The following is a 17,479-nucleotide window of genomic DNA, read 5'->3' on the forward strand; positions in this document are numbered from 1 at the left end:
GAGGATGCATACTGTAGCCCATCTTTACATCTTGTGGGCATGACGAGGAGTTTGCGTGCGAGTCCAAACATGAAACAGGCTCGCTGACCATCTTTTCTTTTCCTCTCGTGATAGGACTGCCCGATTACAGCACGAGGTCTACATAGCACAGCAGGCTGCTGCTGGGCAACCTGCGGCTTCCTCGTCATCGTCGGCTCCCGGCTCAGCAGCGCCAGCTTCCCTCTCATCAACCATCGTTCACGCTCTTCAGAACTTCATGCCGAGCCCAGCAGCCAACCTCATCCTTCTTGGAGGCAGTGGCGCTGGAGGTGCCAAGCTGACTGACCTCGCTCGCGCAGTCGTGTCCGCCGAGAATCATGGCCTCCTCACTGCACAATTCACCTATGGCATGATTCGCAGCATCTCGCTTTGGCTTTTCCAAGCAGCGCCTGTTGGTTGCTTGACGACGCTGCACCCTATCTTCATCCAGGTAAGTCGTCAAGTTCGCTCCCTTCCCCTCACCTTTTCGACGGGAACTGACGCAATCTCAATGGCGCACACGCAGTCCATTCGCCGAGGTGCCGACTCGCCCTCTGCATACGAAGAAGTCCTCAATTTCAATCTCACCAAAGTCGACCGCAGCATCACCCCTCTTCGCCCCTTAGACGTCATCGAGTACTTCTTTGCAGCTGGAGACGCCTGCCATCAACTCGCCAGCGGCTCCCCTGCGCGCATCTCTGCCTTGCTGGAAAGGTCCAAGCAAATGTTCGAACAATGCCTCACGGCCCCCGTCCACCGAGTACCTCACGACCTGCAGATTCGAGCAGCCGCTCGCTGGACGTTACTCGTGCTGGGAACCACTGACGAGCCCAGAGTGGGCGGTAATATTTCCCTCCCAGCGCACACGAGTATCGCCGTTCAGCGCGCCTGGAAACGTCACAGTGGGCCCTACGCCGGTCTCGAGGACCTCTTCACCTCACGCAGGCGAAGCGCCGCTGCCGTCAACGAGCTGCGCACCTACGTGGTTAACAATGCGCAGGTTTGGGAGAGGGATGGAACCCAGGGTCTGGTGCGATGGCTGGTCGAGGCTAGGCACCCTATCGTGAGGGTGAGCAGGTTGGGCGAGACTTTCACTAGGCTGAAGGTCAAGGATGTGGTGCAAATGCTGGAAATTGGGGCACGGGAGAGCGAGACGCAGGAGGCGCTGGCAAAGAGGGTCAGGGAGATGATCGAGCATTGGATTGGAGAATTCCAGCTCAAGGGCGCCAAGCTGGACCCGCCTTCCGTGGCTGGCAATGGAGAAGCTGCCATGGACGGCCAAGCTATTCTCTCCTTCAACGTCGCGCCTGTAGGTGAGAGCGACTACTACTCCTCGCTCTCCTTTCTCGATAATCTGCAGCGCCAGATGGAAGATCTACAGCGCTGCAATGCCCACATCGAGTACAAGGAGCGCAATTTGGCGCGCAGCAAGGGCTTTGTGGCGAAGATGCAAAGTGGGGCTGCTTTGGGAAGGGGAGGCAACGGGCCTGGTGGCGGGATGATGGGGATGACGGGAATGGGAATGGGTGGCGGAATGGGAAGGTTTGACGATGATGAGGGTGAAGGTGAGTACAGGAGCGGAGGGATGGTAGGAAGGAAAGACGACGCTGACATTCGATCCTCGACTTGATTTGCACAGATGTCTTTGGCCCGTAGAGCAGCGCATCGACTGGCGTAGGGGTCAACATGACCGATCCTGCATAACAGCTTCTCTTTCTTTCGTCCACCTTGAGCGTCTGAGCAACACACAGTCTCATCATCCCAGCCATCGATGTCAATCCATATCCTTCTCTCCGCGCGCAAACGACCGAACACCTCGCATCCGTTTGTGGTCTAGTCTAGCTTTGCAAATTGTGGCACGGAGAGAAGAAGAGATACAGATTGGCCGGAATGCATTAGGAGGCTAAGGGACGAGAATGTGATCTAGAGATCGCGTGTGAGGCTGCGGTCGTGAGAAAAGGGAATAAATGTCCGTTGCGACTCTTGGTCGTCATTGAATCGTGTTCAGGTGTCTTATCCGCCACGCCCCTGTTGAGTCATATAGCCCAGGTCGTACCAGCTTCCACCGGCATCACCGCCCGTCGTGCCATTACCGTCATCCTCCGGACTCAAGGATCGCTTTTCTTCGTCCTCTTCAGCGTTTGCGTCTCGTTGGTCGCCCCTCTCAAAGAGGGACGAAGTCGCCATCGGCCGGAGCGGGGAGGGCGAGATGGATCTGGTCGGCGCCAATCCTTCCCTGCCTCTGCTTGGGCTACCTTGTACTCGCGAGGGAGAGCTAGACGGAGAGGAAGAAGCCTGCCCGCCTCCACCAAGGAAGTGACGCTGCCTCTGCCCCGGCGAGGCGGTGACCGAGTGACCCGTGGACGAAGACGAGGAGCCCCCTTGCCCTGCTGCACTCCTTCCAGACGCCGAGGCTGCTGAACCAGAGCTGCGCGCCACGACGCTGACGCGGCGCATCATCTTGCCCCACGCCGAGTCGCCAAACTGCTCCAGCTGGGGAGAAGCGCGACGCTCCAGCTCCTCGAAGGAGGGACCGGATCCCACAGCCAGGGAGGAGCTGGTAGCGTTGAGGTTGAGATTGTCGTGCGAGGATGAGGAAGGCGAGAACAGTAGACTCGTCGACGAGCCGCCCATACCCGCTGCTCCCGTGGGACCTTCGGCGCCCAGGCGATGGCGAGAGGGCGAGGAGGGTAGACTGCCGTTGCCGCTTACTGAGGAGGTGTCCAGCCTAAGGCCTGGTTGACCAGCTGAGCGAGCCGTGCTGTCCCTTTCGTCGTCATCGTCGTCGTCGTCGTAGTTATTATCATCGTCGACCGTGATGATGGGCACATTCTCTGACCTGACACTATTGTGACCCACCGACGACTTGGCCGCAGCCATCATCTCGGCGCTGGCCCTCTGCCTCTCCGCCCGGAGCAGGTTGAAACGGTAGCGCAGATACGTCGTCGCCATGACGCCGCGCACCCTCTCCAAATTGATTCGATCATCAATACGCTCGTTGATCACCCGTCGATCCAGCAACTCCTGCGGCCCCAGCGCGACATCATCGTCGATGAGCTTGTAGTGAGCGATCAGCGTCAGCATGTCTTGGAAGGAGATGCATCCCGCCGATGCCCCGCCATTGGTGTCGGCAAGGATGCATGCCTCATGGTAGATGCGATTGAACCGCTCGCGACGCTCGTGTAGGTCTGTGGCGTCAACCGTGTTGATGAGGTGGTGTAGCCGCTTCACATTAATGCCATCAATGCGCCGGGCATGGTCATAGCCAGCTCCCAGTCCTCCCTTCGAGCCAGCAGGCGGCCAAGGGAAGGCAGAGCCAGAACCCGGCTCCTTTATTGGGCTGACGGCGCGTAGCCTACTCATCATGCCGCCCTTTCTCTGCGTACTCGCCAAGCTCGTCATGGACGCCCGCTCGTCGCCTACAGCCGCTTCGCGGAGCACCGGCAGGGCAAGCTCGTCCGGGTACATGCGTAGCTCAAACTTGCCCGGCAGAGCAGCAAAGAAGGCCGTGAGCTTGTCCTTTGGCAGGTAAGCGCTTGTGCCAACCACATCGAACCAGGCTTTCTTGAAGCCGCGCATGTCTTCGCGTCCGAGGATGGGCTTGCCACCGAGCTGGAAGATGTACGAGAAGTTTTCGACGACGGTACCAGTGAACACTGCGCAACGGAAGGAGAACAGGGGAAGAGAAGTCAGCTCGGTGTGAGCGAGTGTGGATATCGCGCCACTCACTGTTCAAGAAGATATACATCGACGTGACGTTCCAGGCAATGAAGAGGAAGTACGCCCATCCCGTGGATCCACAATCCGTCTCAAGATAGTTGGCCGAAGGGGTACAACTTGGTGGTTCGACCGTGTAGTCGTGCATGTATCCATTCCACCCTTCACCCGTACTCATCATCGAGAGGAAGATGAGCGTGAGCGGTAGGGAGGAGAAGTTCTTTGCGTACGACTCCGGACCGATGTACCCCCACTTGGTCAGGCCGAAGATCTCGACGAACATGATGGCGAAGAAGAAGAAGAAGCACAACCAGAGGCCCAGGAGGGAGACGATGGCCGGAAGACCGGAAACGGCCGTCTTGAGGAGCTGATTGAGACCATTGTGCTTAGCGACCAACTTGAGGGTCGCAGCGGTGAGGAAGACTTTCTGCAGCTGGATGTTCGCTTGCACCGGCTGCGAGGTGCTCAATAGCGGTATGCTGTTCGCCACGATGCCTACGACGACAATCGAGTCGAAGATGCACCAGGCGCTGCGACGGAAGGAGTTCCATCCTAGCCCTGCGAGGCGGATCAGTACGTCGATGCCGTAGACGATGGCAAATACGAGGTAGATGCCGTCACGGATACGTTCGGCTGATGCATCCTGATCGTAGGCCTGCGTGCAGAGCGTGACGATGTTCAGGATGTAAAGCATCGTCATCATCCTACTCCACCAATCATGTTTGCGCGTCGCGCGATCGTAGCACCATTGCCTCAGTCGATCCGTTGGTCTTGCAGCTGGCCGTTTGGAGGGCCTCTGCCTCGAGATGAGCCGTTTGAGGTCAATCCACTGCCTCTGCTCCGTGGAAAAGAATGCTGCGCCCGTCGCCGACTGGAAGCCCTCGATGATGACGCTAACGAAAAGCGTGAGGACAAAAATTGCGCCGATCAAGTTGTAGATGACGAAGAAGAGGGCGTTGACCTGCCTCGCGTCCTGTTGGGGCTGCTGGTTCCTTCCCACGATAGCCATCGCTGCGGTCATGACGTCTATCCAGCCTTCTAGACTGACAATCTCGAACAAGATGAGCAGCGCAGACTTGAAGTCGTCGAACGAGTAGCTCGACCCCTCGACAGGGTTCTGCCACACTCGCGGAGCGAGAAAGGTCCATTCGGAGGGCGAAGCATAGTACTCGCCAACACAATCGCTCTTGAAGAGGATCGCGTTGCTCGTGTCTGTGCAGCCATAGAGGAGGCCAGAGAAGAGGTTCTGGCCCCAGACGGCGAAGGGAATGATGTACAGAATGGCGAGGATGGACGCATCGACGAAGCGACCGCCTCCAATGATGAGGTTCTCGAAGGTGGACCGCATACGGGCTGACAAGTTGATGAGGCGCAGAGCTCGGAAGGCTCGGATCGCTCGCGTAAAGCGGCTCACTCCGCCGATGACGACTAGCTCCGTGGTTACGTTGATGACTAAGGTGGCCAGGACCAGCAGGTCGAGCAAGTTCCAGGGCGAGAGCAGGTACGCATTGGGCGTGAAAGCAAATCCATCTGCCACGACCTTGATGGCGAACTCGGCAAAGAAGACGAGCGAAAGGAAAAGCTCCGCCAACGAGAACCACGAATCGCGCTTGAAGCCGTGCCTTGCGTACCACTCCTTACGGTAAAGCGGTGAGGCGACGCCAGCAACGATGACGGACGCGACGATGGCCATGAAGATGATGATCTGCGTAATGAAGAGACGCCGTCGACTGTGCTGTCGACCAAAGATACGCTCGCCGTGAGCTGCGGGCACCATGCTCTGACAGAAGCGCCGGAAGCGGCTGTGGTTGCTGAAAAGCCAAAGCGATTTGTCGAAGGACGGGTGCTCATTGATCGCCTTCGCCATGGCTATGCGCGGATTCTCCTCGTGGTGTGCGATGTGAGCTGCGTCGATCTCTCGTTGCGTGGGCTTTTCGCTGAGCAAGCCGAGATCGGAGCGCATCCTGTTGAGCTGGCGCTCCCTCGCAAAGATGCGAGCGGCTGCATCGTCATCTGCGGCTACCTCGTACATCGAGGGCTGACGAGCAGAGCGACGAGCTTGAAGCATCTCATTGCCGTGTAACGAGGCGCGAATGGCGCGCTGCCGAACCGTGTCGAGGGGCACCGAGCGATCCTCGGGAGCATCGAGGCGGAGAATGCGACGCACGGTGACGAGCATCTCACCGCCACGGTCAAGGAAGCGCTCCAAAGCCGTGAGCTGCTTTCCCATCTGCTTCTTGGCAAGTCGAGCGCGTGCGCCAGCGGACCGCTGAGCTCGTTCGCGAGAAGGAGCGTGCCCGTCCATACTTCGAGCGATGGCCTCCGTATGCGAGTCGACCGAAGAATCATTTGCCACTGACTGGTTGAGGATGGCAGCATTGCGGGCCTTGAGGTAGCGGTACGGCGAGAGGCTATGCAGCAGGCGCCCGGTCAATGACGTCGACTTTGGCTCGATACGCTTGAGGTAATGGTCCAGCTGTTGGCGTCTTCGCTCCGCCTCAGAGAAGGAGAAGCCTTCATTGATGACAGCAATGAACATCTGCAGCACGATGAAGTTGGCGAAGAGGAACCATCCACCAATGAAGAGACCAGCAATGACGGCTTGCTTGAACTGCGACTCATCGGAGATGACGTCAAACAGGACATCGTTCCAATTCTCGCTCGAGAAGATCTGATACATGGCAAGGTAGCCATTGTAGATCTGCTTGAAAGTCATCTGGACCGATTCGCCGTCGCTCTCTGCCTGAATGTCTCCGCGGAAAAGCTGAACGGCGACCAATGATGCCAGACCGACCATGAGGAGGAGAAAGACGATCATGTTCAGTAAGCCGCTGAGGGATCCGAAGACACGGAGCAGCAGTCGCTCCATCCTAGGCACGGCGATGATGACGCGGTAGAAGCGCTGTAGCTGGAAGATGGTGAGCCACGGATAGACGGCCGACATCTTGATGGCGGGGATCTGGATAATTGAAGTGATGACGCAGAGACCCAGATCGACCTTGTTACGGCCGCTGCGGTGTCCATTGAAGAAGGAGCGCCAATCGTCGTCGAGAAGGTAGCTGAGGAAGCGGAGGATAATCTCGCAGTCAAACGCGATTGTGAAGTAGAGCTCGGCGGTCACGACCATTTGTGTCGCTTCGGCTGTGTTGTACGACGCACCCGTCGCTTGAAGACCAAGACTGCCAATGATGGCTAGGAGCCAAATGTAGTACGTGTAGCCCCAGAAGCGCTTGTAGACATTGGCAACCTTCTTGCGACGTAGCCTCGACCTACTCTGCTCCTCCTTCGCCTGTACAGCCGCAGCCTCGTCAATGTTCTTGTTGGAAAAGGCCGATTGATGAGTCTGCGACGAAATGGTGGCGAATGAGTTGGTGATCACCGCGACGAACAGATTGGCAAGCCAGAAATTGAGGAGGATGAGACCGAAGATAAAGAAGAGGCATGACACGAAGAAGTCGGCATCGATCATGTCGTACATGACGCCTGACCAGCCGTTGGACGAGATGATGATGACGACCTCGAGGAGGGACGTGAAGATGTTGTCGAAGGACTGGCTGTTTTCGTTCGGGTTCGAGGCAGCTTCGATGCACATCTGGCCGAGCGGGCAAATGAAGCCCTTTGCTCCGATTGGAGACTGTCGTCCGTCTGCTTGGATGTGATTGCGCTTGGTCGCGGTTTCATCGTACCAGCCACCACATATCTGGCTCAGCGTATAATTCTGGCCCGGCTCGGAGTTGATGCCCTCGTTGAGATCGCCGACCCACACGCAAGACCGACGATACGACCCCTTGAATGACTGGATGCCGATGATGGAGAAGAGAATCATGGCGAAGAGCGTGAAAAAGAGCACGTTGGAGAGGAGCGGCGCTGCTAGCTTCAAGCTCTGCAAGATCGTTGATGTGCCCGATGTGACGGTCAGGAGGCGCGCTACGCGGAGCACTGAGAGGGCCTTAAAGATGTAGATGTGATGGCTCGGCGTGCTCTCCTGGCCAATGATGGCGAGGACGAAGGAGATCCAAAAAGCCACAACGGCAATGAGGTCGACTCGATTCCAGCTGTGGCGCAAGTAGGCGTAATTGTTCGTCTGCGCTCGCTGTACGATTATGGCCGACGAGAATGGGATCGCCTTCTCTTTCATGCTGCGCAGAATCTTGGACGACTCGCGTGAGGCGGGCTCACTGGACGCAGCTGTCGTTGACGGCTGCTGGGGAGCGGCTGGCACCGTCTCCCTGATGGGGTCCAGGACGCTCATCTTTCCCGACACCATGGTACCTGTGCGATGATGACCGCTAGGCTCATACGCACTCAGCCTGGTCGTCGAGCCCATCGTCGACTGGCGCGTGGGCATGCGTCGATGGCCTGCCTCACCCGGTTTGAGCACCTGCTGTGCACGGTTCTTGAGGCTGCCTCCGAGCTCTGTCCACGCATCGAGTGTATTCGACTTTGACATCCTTCGGCGATGTACGCTAGCTGAGTCTTTGGCTTCGACTTCCTCCGCGATGTCGACCTTGCTCGTATTTGCTGCCGGCTGGTACAGAGCGGGTGGATTGATGATCAGGCCAGAGACGACGATGCGTGCAAGAACCTCAATCGTGTAGATGCCGAAGATGCCTACGAGGGCCATGTCCTCCCAGTAGTAGTACTCGGGCATGCGAGGATGCTCAAAGACGTTGCGGCTAGACTGAATGACCAGCATGACCAGGTTGGCCACAATCACCACGAGCAACAACGGCTCGACCCACCAATAGCCAAGCAGCTTAGCCATGAATCTTCTGAAGCGGTTGTTGGGACCCATGAAGCCGAGACTCCTGCCACGAAGGCTGAATGGGTCTGGGTCAGAGGGGGGTGGCCGAGGCGGAGTGGGTGCTGCAACTATGCGGTCGTCGTCATCATCATCGCTGCTATGATCATCCACGAGCCGAATATGACCTGGAGGAGCGCCGCCACCTGCACCACCTCCGTTCTGAGCTGCTGCTGCTGTCGAATTGCCCATGTCGACGACTCTTCGACTGATACGACGCATCGACTTGCTGATACGGTTCAAACCAGCTTTGGCATTTCTCATCGCTGGGGTATCACCGCCTGCAGTAGCCATGATCTCAGCGCTCGATCGACGAGGCAGCTGAGGTGAAACATAGTCTTCGGCTTCGTCCTCGATGTCTTGAGTAGGAGAGGAGAACATTTGGCTATGGCCTGTGAAACCGACAGCGGGTCCTGGCGTCAGATCGACTCCATCTGAATCCTGCCGTCGTGGCCTCAAGACTTCAGTCTCAGAGTTGCCTCGAGCGACGAATCTATGCGGACCGACAGGCGGTGATGGGCCAGCGACGTCTGACTGGCTCGAATTCCAAGCGCCATTGCCCATCATCGCGAAGCTGCGAATGCTAGGCGCAGGAGTGCCGCCGCCGCCACCAATGGACCTTGGCGCTGTAGCGAAGTAGTCGGAGCGCTGCAGCTCCTCTGGACTGGCGAGGATGAGATCGGTCGCCGCAGGCTGAACGCCGATGCCGTCGTCGCCTCCGCTGCTGCCAAAGGAGAGGTCGAGCTGATGTTGCCATGAGCCGAGGTCTGCACTCGGGACGCGTCTGTCTACTTGATGGGATGTCGTTGGGTCGCCCAGTCTCGAGCTTGTATGCTGTGGGGTATCATCGTTGAGGTTGATGCTATGCGGCGTCGGTCGCGCCAGACGCGGGGTACCAAGAGGGGAAGGTGTATTCGATGGGCCAGCGAGGGCTACGTCTTGACTGTGCCTCGAAGCAAAGTCGCCGTCATATCTTCCGTAGTAGTACGAGCCGACGTAATCGTCTCGTAGGGAAGGGTAAGCTGAAGCTATGCTGGCTGTCGATGGCCGTCTCGCCGACGAGTCCTCAGTGGCTCCAGCTCCAGGAGGCTGCAGCGAGGCATTGGTAGCAGCGCGATTGCGCGGCGAGGGAGGGGTTGACATTGTTGTGCGCACTGATGACTGAGTGACGCTACAGATTACTATGTGGGCTGGGAAAGATGAGCCATCTGAGCGGGCCGTCCTTCTTCTTCTGACGACGACAGAGGAGTGGTGGTTATGATGATGAACGAACCTCGTGGCCCACACTTTGGATTCAAGCGTCCTATGCACGAACGCAGCAGCCTCCTCCCGCCTCCTTGAGCCTCAAGCCGCGCCAAGGCCACCGCCCTCCAGAGAGGAGAGCGGGTCGAGATGCGCTCAAACTTCTCCGCGGCTCCACTTTTGACTCGGACGACTTCAATTGGCTCTTGCCTGCTCTCCGCTCGCCTGATTAACGCAGCTTCACTCAACTTATATTCATCTTCCAATCAGCTTCATATATCTCTCAGCTTCATCGCCAACAATGGCGTCGCCCTTCCCAATTGCTCTGCCGTCGAGCGAGACGAGGAAGCTGTCAACGGCCTCGTCGAAGCTGCTCATGAAGACGACGGAGGCAGACGCTGAGGCTGGAGTCAAGATCCTTCCAAGGAAGGGAGAGGCAAACGTACTCGTCACTTCAGCATTGCCATACGTCAACAATGTCCCGCACTTGGGCAACATCATCGGATCAACACTCTCAGCAGACGTCTTTGCCCGATACTCGAGGTCAAGAAATCGCAACACCCTCTACATCTGTGGCACTGACGAGTACGGTACAGCTACAGAGACAAAGGCACTCGAGGACAATGTGACTCCGCAGGCATTGTGCGACAAGTACCATGCTCTTCATGCTAGCGTATACAAGTGGTTCCAGATCGGCTTCGACCACTTTGGCAGGACGACGACCCCAAAGCAGACAGAGTGAGCAGCGAGCGCTGAGACGTGTGCCCTACTCTATATGCCTACGATCTCACCTCACTTACGCTTCTCCCGCAGAATCTGCCAGGACATCTTCCTCCGACTCCTTGAGAACGGTTACATGGAGAAGCGTGTGATGACTCAGCTCTACTGTCCCAAGGACGATCGCTTCCTCGCTGACCGTTACGTCGAAGGAGAATGCCCGCGGTGTAGCTACGACGATGCTCGTGGAGACCAATGTGACAAGTGCGGTCAGCTCCTCGACGCCATTGAGCTCATCAAGCCTCGATGCAAGATTTGTTCGACACCGCCTGTGCCCAAGGAGTCGCCGCATATGTTCATTCGCATCGACGAGCTGCAGCCGCAGGTGGAGGAATGGGCCAAGAAGGCTGCTGTGGAGGGCGGGTGGAGCTCCAATGGGAGGATCATTACCGAGAGCTGGTTCAAGGAGGGCTTGAGGCCATTCAGCGTAACACGAGATCTCAAGTGGGGCGTCGACGTTCCGAAAGTAAAGGGGACAGAGGACATGGATGGCAAAGTCTTCTACGTGTGGTTCGATGCACCCATCGGCTACCCGTCAATTACGGCCAATTATACCGATGAGTGGAGACAATGGTGGCAGAACCCGGACGACGTCAAGCTCTTCCAATTCATGGGCAAGGATAACGTCCGCTTCCACACCGTCATCTTCCCTTCGTGCCTTCTCGGGACCAAGCAGCCATGGACCCTCCTCAATCACATCTCCACAACAGAGTACTTGCAGTACGAGTCGGGCAAGTTCTCCAAGTCGAGGAACATTGGTGTCTTCGGCGACAAGGCAGGAGCAATTGGCGTAGCCCCCGCTGTCTGGCGCTACTACCTCATCGCGAACCGACCGGAGGGCAACGACACGCACTTTGCCTGGACGGACTTCATCGCGAGAAATAACGGGGAGCTGCTTGCCAACTTGGGCAACTTCGTCAACCGTGTTCTCACTTTCTGCTCAAAGAAATACGATGGCGTCCTGCCTGAACTGCCAGAAGGTCAGGGTCTGCAGGTGGGGGCCCCGCTAGAGGGAGACGACGAGACGGTCAATGGCCGCTTCATTCGCGATGTCAACCGCATCATTGCCCAGTACGTCTCGGCCATGGAGGCCGTGCGCATCCGTTTGGGCCTGCAGACCATGATGGCCTTGTCGGCGCGAGGTAATCTGTTCCTCACCGAGAGCGGGCTGGACAATGCCCTCTTCAACAATAAGCGCTCAGAGTGCGATGCGGTCATGCTGCTAGCTATCAACCTCATCTGGGTCATCTCGTCGCTCGTCCACCCTTTCATGCCAGAAACAGCCGACCAGATCTGCGCACAGGTCGATGCCCCCGCGAGAGTGGTGCCCTTCGTCGACGATGCTTCAGCAGAGGGTGTAGAGGCAGCGACAGACGAGGATGCCAACGGCTCCGCAGCTGCCGCCTCAACGTCAAAAGCGGCTCAAGGTCGCGCCGTCTTCTCTCTCGACCTCCTCCCTGGTCACAAGATTGGCAAGCCGGCTCACCTCTTCAAGCGTATTGACGAGGCCCAAGGAGACATGTGGCGCTCCCAATTCGGGGGCGAGTCCTCAGCCAAATCTGCTGCGTTGGCCGATGCGCCTGGCAAAGCCCCCAGCGGAGTAGGAAAGACGGGGGCTGGGCAGCAAGATGGGCAGTCGGGTCTGAGCAAGAAGGCCATGGCTAAGCTGGAGAAGGAGAAGAAGAAGGCTGCTCAAGCCGCCAAGGAGGCAGCGATGCCTAAGGTCAAGACGCCGGAGATGATTGAGCTTGAGAAGAAGGTGGAGGAGCAGGGTGCTGCGGTTAGGAAGGCGAAGGAAGCTGCGAAGCAGGGCGGTGGCGGCGGCGATGTGGATAAGGAAGTCTCAGCGTTGCTGCAGCTCAAGACGGAGCTGACAGAGCTGACGGCACGGGTAAAGGCATTGGAGGTTGAGGAAAAGGTACAGCCAGCTGAGGCTTGAGCGAACAGTGGGTGAGCGGGTGCGAGAGCGCAACCTCCCTCGACGCCGTCGTCGTCATTGTCATCCTTGAGGGCTCTACATAGCTTTCGGCAATCACAATGGCGCGTGCCCTTGTCGTGGTTGCGACAGCGATCCGTGCAAAGTCCCTGCTCTCGGTATCGCATTAGATCAGGCACGAGTGTGGGCCAGGGATACAGCCCCGGCGAGATGATGACCTCGCACATCGCACGTCGATGGGACGATCCATATTGCCTCCTCCTCGAGAATCTTTCAGTTGGCTACGGCTGAACGTTGTCTGAGCAACCATCAGACTTGCCGCGGACCCTCTCATAGCTACGGACATTCTAAGCTCACCCAATCGAGGCAAACGATTGACCATTCACCCTATTCAGCCGTATCCATCGGATCTGTCGCCCGAAAGAGGATCTGAGCCCGGCTGTGCCTGGCCTTGGCATGGTACGACTGCAATCCCGCGCGCTTCTCTTTGCTGTGTGGACGCAGATGACACGATGGCGTTGAGAGATGCGGAGAGATGGCGACTGGGTGAAATCGGTCCGTACGAGAGTACATCATGTCCAGGCTGCGTGCTCTTTCTCATCACACCTCGCACTCCTGAGTTCCCTATCACGTTGCGCAACATCGCCGGTCTTGTCGCGAGTCTTCTTCACTTGCTGCCCGGCGGCATCCTCGAGCAGACAGGCGCCCGCAGGCAGACGTCTGCGCCTTCGCTTCCCCACTCTGGCGCGTGCGTTCGTGCGTGCCAACATTATCAACCCTGCAGCTACGCCTTCGAGTCGAGGCTTAGCTCTCGGCTTAGCGCTTGGGCGCGCCAGCGTTTTGTCACTTCTGCTTCTTCTCATTACGACTGCCCCCCCTCACAAGGCGTGGTTTAACGCTAGCACGATCGACGAGCTCCTCTCGCCCGCCGGTCTCTGTTGGACACGCGCGCAGCATCCACTGCGAGGAGTCATTCTTGTGGGCTGTGGCTGAAGGTGCTGACGTGTTTGGGCCGGGGAAAATCTCGCAGCGATTTCCCACTCCGCTCGCTGGCTCATCGAAACTCGACAAGCCCACGCAGCACAGAAGAAAAGAGGGTCCACCTGCGACGACAGAGCGACTCCAAGATCGCAGAGTGGGTGGACTGGTCACTGCGAAGATTCAACTTCAAATAATTCAAGCCGGCTGGAACTAGTTCCGAAAGGACCAAGGTCCGAAGTCGCATCACCTCACATTGCATCGCAGCTCGCGTCGTCGCCTCCTTGGTAGGCCAGACTTGCTCTACGCTACCCAGAGATCGCTTGTTGCAAAACGGAACCAGCTCTCACTTTGGGACTCGCTCATCACTCGTCGTTGCCATCGACCTCGCTTGCAAGACAACATTGTGAAGGCCGAACCGTGGGCACAGAGAGGCATACATGGCGGAGCTGAAAGAAAAGCATCTGTTCCCAGCCTCTCCATCTCCATCTCCATCTTCATCTTCGATACCATTGCAAACTACGCCCTCTTCTGTTCTCGCTAATCATCGCCAAGTTCAGGAGTCGACGAGTCTTGTCGACGCATCACTTTCGCTCCCGTCTTCGCCTCGCTACCCGCAAAGGGAGCCAGAAGGAGACCAAGACCAAGCTGCGACTTCAGCGCCCGGAGCCAAAAACGATTGCAAAGACGACGCCAACGACAGACACATACAAAAGGCCCCGAAGGTGGACGCGGACCCTTGTCTCCCCTCTCACACATCGTCCTCCTCCTCCTCCTCATCATCATCATCAGCGTCCCCCGACGCAATCCCTCTCCCCTCCCCTTGGATGGCCTTGGAGCGAGGTGATATCAACGGCAGCGCCTCGCCTCCGACCAGCAACGGCGCCCCCCAGCATCCTTCTGCACTTGTAGAAGCCGCCAACGACCGACCACTTGTCAGCCGCCTTCAGATGAGCTTCGTCAATACCAGCACCCCACTCGTGGGGCCTAGTCTCTTGACTCCGAGCGGCTCGAATGGCAGCGGTCAGTCAAGACCTATCGCAGTAGCTCCTCCGCCGCTTGCCCCGACGAGCTCATCGATCAGCATGGAAGGATGGGGACAGACTACGTCGCAGCATGGGACCTCGGCGGACGCGTCCACAAGCACGACAAGCTCTTCTTCATCGACGTCGACGCAGGCAGCGGCGGTTGCCAGATCCCAGAATGATGTGGGCTGGAGACCGGCCCACTCAGCGCCATCGAGGGTGCGACGCCTGGCAGAGGAGAAGGCAGCGCGAGATCATCAAGAGAAATTGCGTAGACAAGCCGAAGCAGCTTCTTCCTCGTCATCTCCGGTCTATGAGCAGCACAGCATGCACCGCACCGACAGCGAGAAGCGACGACGCCTTGATCGCGCCTCGTCGCCTACGTACGCCTCCCTGAATTCAGGCTCAATACCACGCGCCCCCACTCTGCAGCCTCCCCCTGTTCCTGCTCGCCTGCGAGACTTTTGCGTCATCGGTACCCTGGGCACAGGAACATTCGGCCGCGTCCTCCTCGTACGCGATCGCTTGCACGACCGGCTTTTCGCGCTCAAATGCCTCAACAAGTCTCACCTCCTCCGTATGCGCCAGGTAGAGCACGTCACCTCAGAGCGGGACATCTTGCTCCATACCAAACACCCGTTCATCGTCGGTCTCCATGCCACCTATCAGGACTCACGCTGCATCTACCTGCTCATGGACTTTGTCGTGGGAGGGGAGGTGTTCACCTATTTGCGACGCGCTAAGCGCTTCCCTTTGGAGGTGGCCAAGTTTTATCTTGCGAGCATCGTTCTCGTGCTGGCGCATCTGCATGGATCAGACATCGTTTACCGTGATCTGAAGCCGGAGAACATCTTATTGGACCAGCAGGGCTATGTGAAAGTCACCGATTTCGGTTTCGCGAAGCAGCTTGGCGGCGGCAGCGACACCAATACCACCAAGAATGGTGCCCATTCCTCACGCGACGGCAATGCCAACCGCACTTTCACCCTCTGCGGTACACCCGACTTCCTTTCCCCGGAGTCTGTGCGTGGCACAGGCCATGGCAAGGCAAGCGATTGGTGGCAGCTGGGCGTCCTTGCGTTCGAGCTCCTCGTTGGGTACCCGCCTTTCTGCGGGACCACGCCGTACTCCACGTACGAAAATATCCTGGCTGCAAGCCCTGAGACGATCCCTTTCCCCGAATCGGGGCCGTTGGCCGGAGAAGGCGGGGCGTCAGCAAGAGACCTGATCAGGTCGCTGCTGACGCCGGACTTGACGAAACGGCTCGGTAATTTGGCTGGTGGAGCGCAGGACATTATGCGTCATCCGTTCTTTAGGGGAGTGGACTGGGATGCGCTACTCAGGCGAGAGGTGAGGGCGCCCATCGTGCCTGCCCGACCTGCTGGGCACGGCGGGCCTGCTGGCGCCGAGCATGAGGTCGCGCCGCTGAACATTGCTACCGGCGCGGGGCAAGGGAAGGAGTACCTGGCTAACTTTGCCCGATACCCTAGTCCGGAGAAGGAGGAGATGCCTGCTCTACTTGGCGCAGGTGAGGAGCTCGGGCTTCAAGGGAGTGCAGCGGCCGCAGCGACGATGAGCAAAGTCACCGTCGCGGGAGGCGTACGCATGGTCAGTGCCGAGTGTGGGTCTGCGCAGCGAGGAGGGACCAATTTGCCAAACCCGTTCGAGGGATTCTGATCCGCGGCGCGGTGCGGGGGCGTCGAATATTTTGCAGGACGAGGCTCTACCTGTCTTCCCTGTGCCGACGCCCGCATGCTTCTCCGGTCGTCAAAACACGTTCGGCCGTAAATGAAGCAAAATGCGCTCCTGCGAGGAAGAAAATAGCCTGGACCCAGTCCGTCGTCATCAAATTGAGTCAAGGATATCGTCATTCCAGCTACCATGCTGAGGCCTACATAAATGCCAGCAGACAAGATGCACGCGTCCAGCACCCGTTGCCCCACTGTCCTCTTGGCGTGATCCCTGCTGCTCCCTATGCGCCCCTCAAGCTGACCTAAAGTTGTCATCGTAGATCTTCTTGTACTGCTCAAAGAACAAGAAGAGCAAGGTAGTCTGAGGCTGCAGCCTGAGCCACGAGGGGAGCCAACCGCGGAAGAGGGTGCGTGGGCCTTCCTTAGCGAGGAGGTTGCGGACGACAGTGGCCACGCCTTCCCTGCTCTTGGAATTTTGGACACTGTGCCACAAAAAGGGGGACGCGAAAGAGTCAGAATGCTGAATCGAAAGATAGCGTGCACGTAAGCACACTCACCGTTGCTTGACGACGTCGAATGGGCAGACGAGGGTGACAGCCGTGGTTCCTGCAGCAAAGGAGGCGAGGAACTGCAGACGCGGCCCGTCCTCCATCTTGAGGCCAGACTGGATAACGCCCTTGAAAAGGTCATACTGTGGCGTGAGATAGCCCGATATGCAAGGATGTGGGGGTGCAGCAGCATGTCAGATCTCCATCCAAACACTCAACCGTCGATTACGGTTTTATCGGCACCATACCGGCGCGATGACCATTTTCATTGATGATACTCACGGCGCCCAACTGTCCAATGTTCATGACCACTGAGCGCGCCACATTAGGCCCCAGACCGAGGAAGAGTCTGCCTACACCTTCGTCCTTTGCGATCCTGGCCAGACCATTGAGGCAATTTCCGTATGCGAAGCGTTCTGCGGGGGGCTTGTTGAGGTCGCCGCAGACGCGCACAAGAACGAGTTCGGCGGGGTTGCCTAGTCGCGAGGGAGAACGACGCATAGGGATCGGCGTGTTAGACATTGAGATGCAGAAGTCCTGGAGCCGCAATGCAGCTTTGTGGTATGCGGGACTTACCAATGACACCAGCGACGGTTCCCGCCGTAGCCGCGCAAATGGCGAGCTCTCCTCCCGTTGGCTTCTTTCCCGTCGGGTGTGCAAGGGAGGGGGCTTCTGTAAACCAGGTCTTGGATTCTTCGTAGACTGCGAATCGTGCGATGGAGTAGGTGAACTGCGGGATTGAGCCA

At 57.9% G+C, this 17,479-nt stretch overlaps 5 protein-coding genes across 5 annotated transcripts in view; 3 read left to right on the forward strand and 2 right to left on the reverse strand.

The window, feature by feature from the left end:
- The first annotated feature begins 122 nt into the window (after window positions 1-122).
- Window positions 123-1,840, forward strand: BDZ90DRAFT_160572 (hypothetical protein). Its single transcript, XM_025503610.1, has 3 exons — window positions 123-154; window positions 210-469; window positions 545-1,840. The coding sequence occupies exons 2-3, from the start codon at window positions 257-259 to the stop codon at window positions 1,646-1,648; spliced, it is 1,317 nt and encodes a 438-aa protein (XP_025362656.1). The 5' UTR covers window positions 123-154; window positions 210-256; the 3' UTR covers window positions 1,649-1,840.
- Window positions 1,841-2,406: 566 nt separating this feature from the next.
- BDZ90DRAFT_239367 (hypothetical protein) lies at window positions 2,407-8,848 on the reverse strand (the record flags this gene model as incomplete). The annotated part of the gene is made up of 3 exons (XM_025507357.1): window positions 3,748-8,848; window positions 2,885-3,674; window positions 2,407-2,713 (listed from the first exon to the last, which is right to left on the reverse strand). Coding segments are annotated over exons 1-3 (6,180 nt in total), but the record flags the coding sequence as incomplete, so codon positions are not given.
- A 1,220-nt stretch (window positions 8,849-10,068) lies between these two features.
- BDZ90DRAFT_239370 (putative MES1-methionyl-tRNA synthetase) lies at window positions 10,069-12,467 on the forward strand (the record flags this gene model as incomplete). Its single annotated transcript, XM_025507358.1, has 4 exons — window positions 10,069-10,516; window positions 10,592-11,910; window positions 11,983-12,121; window positions 12,203-12,467. Coding segments are annotated over exons 1-4 (2,160 nt in total), but the record flags the coding sequence as incomplete, so codon positions are not given.
- A 2,444-nt stretch (window positions 12,468-14,911) lies between these two features.
- Window positions 14,912-15,865, forward strand: BDZ90DRAFT_213656 (kinase-like protein; the record flags this gene model as incomplete). The annotated part of the gene is made up of 1 exon (XM_025504174.1): window positions 14,912-15,865. A coding segment is annotated over one exon (954 nt), but the record flags the coding sequence as incomplete, so codon positions are not given.
- Window positions 15,866-16,314: 449 nt separating this feature from the next.
- BDZ90DRAFT_231812 (mitochondrial carrier) overlaps window positions 16,315-17,479 on the reverse strand; it is a 1,959-nt gene continuing 794 nt past the window's right edge. Inside the window, exons 4-7 of the mRNA XM_025506010.1 lie at window positions 17,310-17,463; window positions 17,016-17,209; window positions 16,743-16,876; window positions 16,315-16,667 (exon numbers count right to left, since the gene is read on the reverse strand). Coding sequence (XP_025362660.1) covers window positions 16,478-16,667; window positions 16,743-16,876; window positions 17,016-17,209; window positions 17,310-17,463 — 672 coding nt within the window. The 3' untranslated portion in view covers window positions 16,315-16,477. The remainder of the gene's footprint in view (window positions 16,668-16,742; window positions 16,877-17,015; window positions 17,210-17,309; window positions 17,464-17,479) is intronic.

This window comes from Jaminaea rosea (genome assembly GCF_003144245.1).
Source record: "Jaminaea rosea strain MCA 5214 unplaced genomic scaffold BDZ90scaffold_5, whole genome shotgun sequence".
NCBI lineage: Eukaryota > Fungi > Basidiomycota > Exobasidiomycetes > Microstromatales > Jaminaea > Jaminaea rosea.

Bases quoted from the DNA above. Each gene is read 5' to 3' on its own strand.
- BDZ90DRAFT_160572 (XM_025503610.1), top strand. From the start codon at position 257: ATGCCGAGCCCAGCAGCCAACCTCATCCTTCTTGGAGGCAGTGGCGCT. The intron at 470-544 runs GTAAGTCGTCAA...GCGCACACGCAG, and splicing joins TGCACCCTATCTTCATCCAG to TCCATTCGCCGAGGTGCCGA.